Source organism: Buceros rhinoceros, unplaced genomic scaffold (assembly GCF_000710305.1).
Source record: "Buceros rhinoceros silvestris isolate BGI_N320 unplaced genomic scaffold, ASM71030v1 scaffold36664, whole genome shotgun sequence".
NCBI classification, from domain to species: domain Eukaryota; kingdom Metazoa; phylum Chordata; class Aves; order Bucerotiformes; family Bucerotidae; genus Buceros; species Buceros rhinoceros.
In genome coordinates this window covers 11,720-19,109 of record NW_010410784.1, presented here as the reverse complement: position 1 = coordinate 19,109, position 7,390 = coordinate 11,720, and the positions used below count along the sequence as shown (strand labels likewise).

Sequence of the window (7,390 nt, the reverse complement as noted above, 5' to 3'; positions counted from 1 at the left end):
CAGGAATGAGCACCATCAGCACTGCACCGGAGGGAGCGCTGGCTGTCCTGGGGCACCAGGGAGGGGAGGAGCCAACGCCTGCTCCGTGGTCCCCCTGGGAACTGAGTTCTTTGCCTTCACTGCTCGTTCTATTTCCTCGGGCAAGGTTTTGTCTCACATATGTAGGTAAATCCCAATGTGAAAAGGAAAATAAAAAAGAACTTGGACCTTGCTAAGTCACTTCTTTCCTAGGCCAAGGATTCCTTGCCTGGGGGCTTGTTATTTGAGGACAGAGGCTGCAGAAGGACATCTTTGGTCATCAAACCCCTGACAATGTCATTCAATCTCCATCACAACCAGGTCAACGTCCATTTAAAACTCATTGGGCTGTTCTCCCCTTGACACCTTCCTCCTCTGGTGATTAGGGACTTCCTAGTTTCCAGACTTAGTTTATTCATAGCTCATTTGTCCTTAGGCTTTGTACTTAAATAGCTCTTGTCCCTCTTGGGTGTTTAAAGAGAATTATTGTATCCCCATTCCTTTCTGCCCACAAATGAAGCTCAGGTATGTCACAGGCTTTGATAAGTTCGGTTTTAAATGAAGGGCACGGGCAGACCGAGCTCTGGAGCAAGGTCATGATGGGCAAGCACTGCATGGTCCCCTGCACCCAGTCCTGCTTGCAGAGCAACAGCTGCCCCAGCCTGCAGGCAGGCCCCTGAGAAATGTCAAGGTCTGGAGTGGGGAACATGAAATGGTAGCATGTTCACTGAGTAGGCAAGTCTGAGCTCAAGCCAGCCCTTTTGAGGTCCCCCACTAGGGACAGGGCAAAAGCACCTCAGACCCTGCCTTAAGGGAATCAGCCCAGCAGGACGACACTGGGAACCCTTGCTGGCACTTTTTGGAGAAGGATGTATGGCAGGATGGCTGAGACCTAAGATGATGGGCTTTCAAACATTTTTTCCTCAATTACATTTCTGAAGGGAGGAGTGACACAGAAGGAGTCTCCATGCAGCTTAGGGTCTCACATGGCACCTACAGAGGTTTCTGGAACAGCTGGCCAGCAAGAATAGCTCCTCGCTTCAGGGCCAAGAAAGCCTGCAAATCCTAAGCAGACTTGGCCTTGCACTGTTTCAGCGAGCAAACCTGAGTTCACAAAGGTCTGCCGTGTCTCCAGGGGATACTTGCATAAAAAGTTGGGTCTCTGGGTGAAACCAGCTTGATTTTCTTTACCTGCTGGTCTCTGTTCTGAGAGTTGCTGTCAGTAAACATCTCTCTGATCCTACTTTAGCAGCTGAGAAACGTGCCTTTCAAAGAGCGGTATGGCATTGAAAGCAGGGTCTTATGCTAGATGCTGCTCACACAGCTGGGAACAGCTAGAGAGGCTTCAAAGAAAGAAACTGGGCCATAACAGGTAAGGCAGCCTTGGAAATTGTTTCTGACACTACTATATAGAAAGACCAAATCATGTACTTGCTCCTGGATGTCAATTTGCCCATCTGCAAAATGGGGAACTTTCTGTTATCATCTCAAAGGGCAAAGCAATCAGTGCACACTTTTTGCTTTTCTTTCCCCTCCTTCTTTATTTTTACGTCAATTTATCTGTAGAAGATAGCAGCCATGGAAACCAAAGCACCTCTTTTATTACAGATATGTACACGGCATTTGCACTGTAGGCATCTTCACATACCTATCCAGCCAGGTGTACGCAGACCTGAACTTGTAAACCATTTTTCTGTGTGGAATCAGAAGCAAAGAAGGGCTTTTTGCTATGTATTAAGACCATTTGGGTGTAACTGGCCCCAAATCAGCTGATCATGCACCAGTTTTTCCACCCTGAGCTGTGAGATCATGAGAAGAGCTGCAGTAGTTTCAACACTTGAAAATAAATCCTTGCTCTCAAGCAAACTGGAAGGTAGACCTTACACGCAGTTTAACCCTTGCCTTACAGTGGGTTCAAAATATGTCTTTCCCTCTCACACCACAGGTAGCTACTGGCTGTGGTTGGGCACTTGGAAAATCTCACGCAGTGTAATCATATGGGTTCATATTCCCAGGTTCACTGGTGAAATTTTCCCCTGTGTTACAGAATTGGCCAATTGTGATAAAGAGTTTAACTTTCTTCTGCCATTTATTGCTAGAGACCAGGATGATCCTAGACCTCATCTGGAAAGGGGAGTACCACTTCCTCTTCCCTCTAATGAGACTGGTTTGTGCTAGGGCAGTTCTCCATTAGTTTTCAGCCGAGGGACACTGTTTGCACGCAAGGCCCTAAGATATGCGGCTTGACAAAACTTGTTTGGTATTTTTTTTTTTAGGCTAATACACATGCACACAGATGACAAGGGAAGAATGAGAGGGGAGCCAAGACTGAGTGAGTGTCATCAGGGGTGAAGGTAGTGGAGCTGATGTTCTATGTGGCAGGCAGCCTGCTATGGCAGTGAAACACTCTCACACTCTGGAGAGAGCTTCTCAAGAGCAAAAGGAAAGGCCTTAACCCCACTGCTCCTTGCTCTTGTAGGTGATTCCTAGAGAGGGGGGCTGGCCCACTGGGAGGTGATACTATCAAAATGTTTAGGAGATTTAGAGACAAGAGGGAGTGGGGAGAAGGTCTGAGAAGTGATGGTCTGAGACAGAAAAAAATATGGTAGAGGAGCTACAGAGAAGAAGACAAGAGAACAGCTATTTCTCAGCTACTCTGCTGAGCAACACCACGGCTTGGTGTTTTCCTCTTTTCCACCATTGCTGGAAAGCAGTAAGCAGCTGCATCTCCCATCATTGCTTTGACTATTTTCCTGACGGACTAACCCAACAGTCCCCATTTCTCCCACCTCAACCTGAAGGGCTGGTAGTGCATTCCTTGGAGCTGTTGTCATGCACAAAGGATAGTCTAAAGGAGCTGCTGTTGCTCCCAGAGGGGCTTGGTTTTCCCCAGACCCTGTCCTCACGAGGTAGAACCCAGCAGTGTAGGTGGCAGGAGCTGTAAGGGCTGCTTCGTGATGGTCTTCACCTCCATTCCCTTTCTAACTGGGGACCCCGGGCTGCATGGGAATCTGGTTACAGTTCCCAGTACGCCTGTGTATGGAGAGCTGAAGACCCCATGTACTGTCCCACTGTGACATCAGCTTAATGACGGCGTCCCTTTTCTGGTGACAGTGCTTTGACAGTCACAGCCAGTCCTGCATGCTGGGCTTTTGTCCCGCGAAGGAAATTTGTCCTGTCATATCGCTTTCTCTTCAGCCTGCTGTTTGTAGTTATGATTTGTTGAAGTCCTTAAATACGTGCTCGACTTTACTCCTGTGCTGTCAGATTTTCAGCTTGATTTCCTAAGGATATGAGACCCGTGTGATTCTACTCTCTCTCCTCCCAGGTCTGTCTGTCAGCTGCCTCCCCTAATAATTTTCCTAGCTATTGGCCCTTTTCAGCCAAATTTTCCAGAAGCAAGGATTTCGGCATAATAAAGTTATTGCAAGTTTCACAAAGAGCAAGGACTTTGAAAGGGAGACTGAACTGCTCTGAAAGAAGAAAATGTAACCACACAAGCTCAACCCCTGTTAGATGCCAGAGGACCCAGGTAAGAGAGGGACTCACAGGCTCCTTACTCGTGGGAGAAGCCCCAGTCAGACCTTGTTATTGACCATGAGCTACATATTTCAAGGAAATCATACTTGTGGTCAAGAGACAATATATTTCTAGGTTGGAGGAGTGTTTTGTCTACACCCATCTTGACCTTCTTGGGTGCTTTGTAGCTGTGGATTTCTTCCAAGTGCTGAAGCCTGAACTGGTGGCTGGATCTGGAGTCAAGAAGTAGCTTGTTGGCACTGCCGGGACTTTGCTTGCTTCAGCAGCGTGCCGTGCCATCTACTACCTGGGCACATCTGTGAGTTTCTCCTAGCAAATCAGCCAGAACCCAGGCACTGAATCTCTCTTGTTCTTTTCTTGGTGTCTAAGATATTTCTTCAGGTCTTTAGAATTACAAATTTCTTATAAGGTGCATTTGGGAGAAGCAGAAAGGGTAGTCGGTTTGGGTTTTTACCAAACTTGACATCCATTAAGCCCATTCCCTCCCATGTGCACATACACTTTCCTTCATGAGGCAGTAGGACATAACAACCCTTAATCGCCCACCTCAGATCTTTGCTTATCTCCACACCCGCCTGTGTTTTGGATGAAGGCTCCCTATTATTCCTAGTGATGGAGACCAGTGCCATTTTACAGATGGGAGATTCAGGATGTTTCCCAGACTGGGGAAGCAACACCTCTTGTTTTAAGTCATAAGGTGAAGTCTCAGTACAGTAAGACAGAAAAACATGAGATGTTCCAGAAAGGCGTCTTACCACAGGCAGTACCTGGGTTTGGGAACACCAAGGGCTGGAGTGTTTGCCTCTGAGATACTTTATTTCAGGCGTAAAGGACCGTCAGTACTTAGAACCCTGCACCGTCTACTGAAATTAGATACATAAAGCCTCCCTGAGTGAACTTTTCCCAGGTTTGGCTGGAAGAAGAAGCCCTGTCACTGCTCCTGTGCCTACCCAGCAGCTCACTACTTCAAGAAGTTGCTCAAATTACAGGAGAGCTGGGATCAGCTGCTGGCTGCCTCCAGAGAGACGAATCCCAGGCAGTTCATCTCCTGGGTGAATGGCTCCCTGCCTCAGCCACAAAGCCACTGCAGACATTTCTTTCCCTTTCTTTGTCCTTGTGAACGTAAGTCCCACGGCTGCATGAGCTCTGGCGGGGGAGACTGAGAGTGACCCCCATAGCACAACATGTGGTTTGCGATGAAGAGGTGAATGCTGTCACAAGAGGGAACAGATTACAACCTAGCTTGCCCAATCCTTTCACAAATGCTCCCATGGTTGAGTTAGTACAGAAACTGTAAGCACTAGCACCTCGCTGGGCTGTGTCCTGTGCAGGGTAAGACACATCCTGTCATCTTTGTTGCCTTCTGAGACTCTCTCCCTGTCCACTTCCCCTAGGTGACAGGGGCAATGGAGCGCTCGGTCTGCAGATTGCTATTGTGGTTGGGCTGTCAGATTGCTGCAGTCTCGGAGGGCAACTGTGAACCTTGGAGACACGCACCGAATCAGCATTGCAAGTGCTTGGGAAATTTTAAGGTCCAAGCCACAAGTGCCAGTTGCTGCGCGGCATGGTTAGCCAGTAGCTGAGCCTTAGTGGACTGGAGCACTGCAATTATGTAAAATCTGCTCCAGATATAATTCTCAATCTCTTGCCCAAGGTCACACGAGAAGTCCATGGCAGAGAGGTAATTGGAAACCAAATCAGCAGAGTCCTAAGCAAATGTACTCGCTGCTGAATCAAACCCTGCAGAATAAAAGCTTTAAAGCCAGGTTGTATTGTAGCCGACAGGTGCTCGTTATAGCTGGTAGTTAACATAAGTATAGGTGTCATGGGGGCTAAAGCTGATAGTACACAGCAGATACCTGCTTCTGTCAGGTTTCTATAAATACGTATTTAGCAACTGCTTGCCATCTATTGAGCACCAGATAGCTATCCTATTAAATAACAACGCGATTATACTATCAACCACAAACATTTCAACTGGAGTTCCAGTGCTCTTTATTCTTTTCTCTGACGAATCTTATTTTATTGCTCACCTGGACCAAGCAACTCTTTCCTGGTTAGTTTTTGAATCTTTCTTGTTGTCAGGCTTGCTGAGGAGGTCAGTAGACTTTGAACTTGACATTGGACTTTTTCAGCTCCTAGCCCTCAGCAAGGGCCATTTTCTAATTCACATTTGCTATATCCCTGGGGGTGCAATGCAGCTTCTCATTGGATCTGATAAATAAAGCCTATGTGTTTGTTCTGCAATTCTCACTTTCTTTCCAAATGTGTCTTTTAGTTAAGAGGGAATATTTATAAGCCCTTGGTAGGAAACAAGCACCTAACAATCCAGGCTTGCTGCTGTATGATTCCCTAATTACAGCTACACTACAAGAAAGAATGCTATGAATCTACTTTGCAATTTCTACCGTGATTTATTTTACTGAGGATTAATTAATTATTCTTTCATGAAAGAATTAAAAACACTTTTTTTTTTTTCCCCCAGCACAGAAGTGAATGGTTGCATTAAGAAGCAGCAAATGATAGATTCCAAGCAGTCAACCAAGTGCCAGAAAAACAAAAAGGGATTTAATGCTGCCCCAACAGGGAGCTTTTCAGATGGGGAGCTGGGGCACCCGTTTGCAGCACAGTTTGGTAAAGGCTTCTTGGCTGATTATTCCTAGTGGGATTGAAAATGGGACTGAATCCAGAATACAAGGGGGATGTTGGCTTGCAAAGAATGAGAAAGAATCTAAAAATTTCAAGCTAAGGACTCGGGTCTGTGCTGAGATTTGGAAAAGCTCAGCTGAGCTGCGTTCACATTGTTGAGTTTTGCAAGGTTGCTCCCTATTGCCTGGGTTTCTGAAGCGTAATCCAGAAAGGCTATTTCTCAGCAAACACCACGGAAGATCACAATAGAAGCTTTTTTTCCTGGACTTCGCAGAACTCAGGACCTAACTCAAATCCAAGTAAACAAATATAAACTTCTCACTACACAAGATCCTTTGTCCTGTCCCGCGGCTCCTCTCCACAGCTCCAAACATTGCCGTGGTACTGACCCCATCTGGGACATGCAGCAGTGCTTACCTCCAGGACCATCTCTGTCATCTGGAACTGCTTCTGGGAGACCTTGTCAGAGCTCACAGGCTCATGGAAGAGCAAGCAGAGCATGTCGTACTTCTTCAGGGCTTGCTTGTAGTTCTTCTCGTTCAGGTCAATCACTCGGTCTTTGCCATCATAAGTGGGGAAATTCAGTCCCTCTTCTGCTTTGCAGCAGAAAAGCAGGTAAAAACCTGCTAAGATCCAGCAAGTTGCCCTCATAGGAGAGCCCTTGGAGTGCAGCAGAGGGCAGGTGGATATCCCTCTCCTTTTTAATTTGGGAAAAGGGAGAGACCAAAGGCTCCAAGTGAAGTTTGAACCGAGTTTCTCTTTCTGCTGCCTTCCTAGTAATCAGCCCAAAGGCTGCAAGGCTGGTGGGGAGCAGCAAACTTTGCTGTCCTGGGCTCACAACAAAGAGACAGACAGGGGAAGCTGTCAGGCCAAGCCCTGGATACCTTACATAGCTGTGTCCAGCTCCCGTGTCATTAGGAACTCCATTTTTAGGAAGCAGTTGTTTCAGGCTAAAAATAAACCCTGCAATGAATAAAAAGGACAGATATGACACCATTGAGGGACTTGCTGGCACTCTGCATCATCTGAGAGAGAGGGAGTGAGTGAGAGGGAGGGAGTGGAAGATGTTGATGCTGGGAAAATGCAGGCAGGGTTTGCAAAAGGACAGACTTCACTCGTAGGGAACCAAGGCACTGCCTGTCCTACTAGGGCTTAACAAAAATAGAAGGTATTTACTGCATTT

At 46.9% G+C, this 7,390-nt stretch overlaps 1 protein-coding gene across 1 annotated transcript in view; it reads right to left on the bottom strand.

Annotated features, from left to right (window-relative positions):
• LOC104493104 (calsequestrin-2) overlaps nt 1-7,048 on the bottom strand; it is a 32,305-nt gene extending 25,257 nt beyond the window's left edge. The window contains exon 1 of the mRNA XM_010135730.1: nt 6,625-7,048. Coding sequence (XP_010134032.1) covers nt 6,625-6,858 — 234 coding nt within the window. The 5' untranslated portion in view covers nt 6,859-7,048. The remainder of the gene's footprint in view (nt 1-6,624) is intronic.
• Nucleotides 7,049-7,390: the final 342 nt, after the last annotated feature.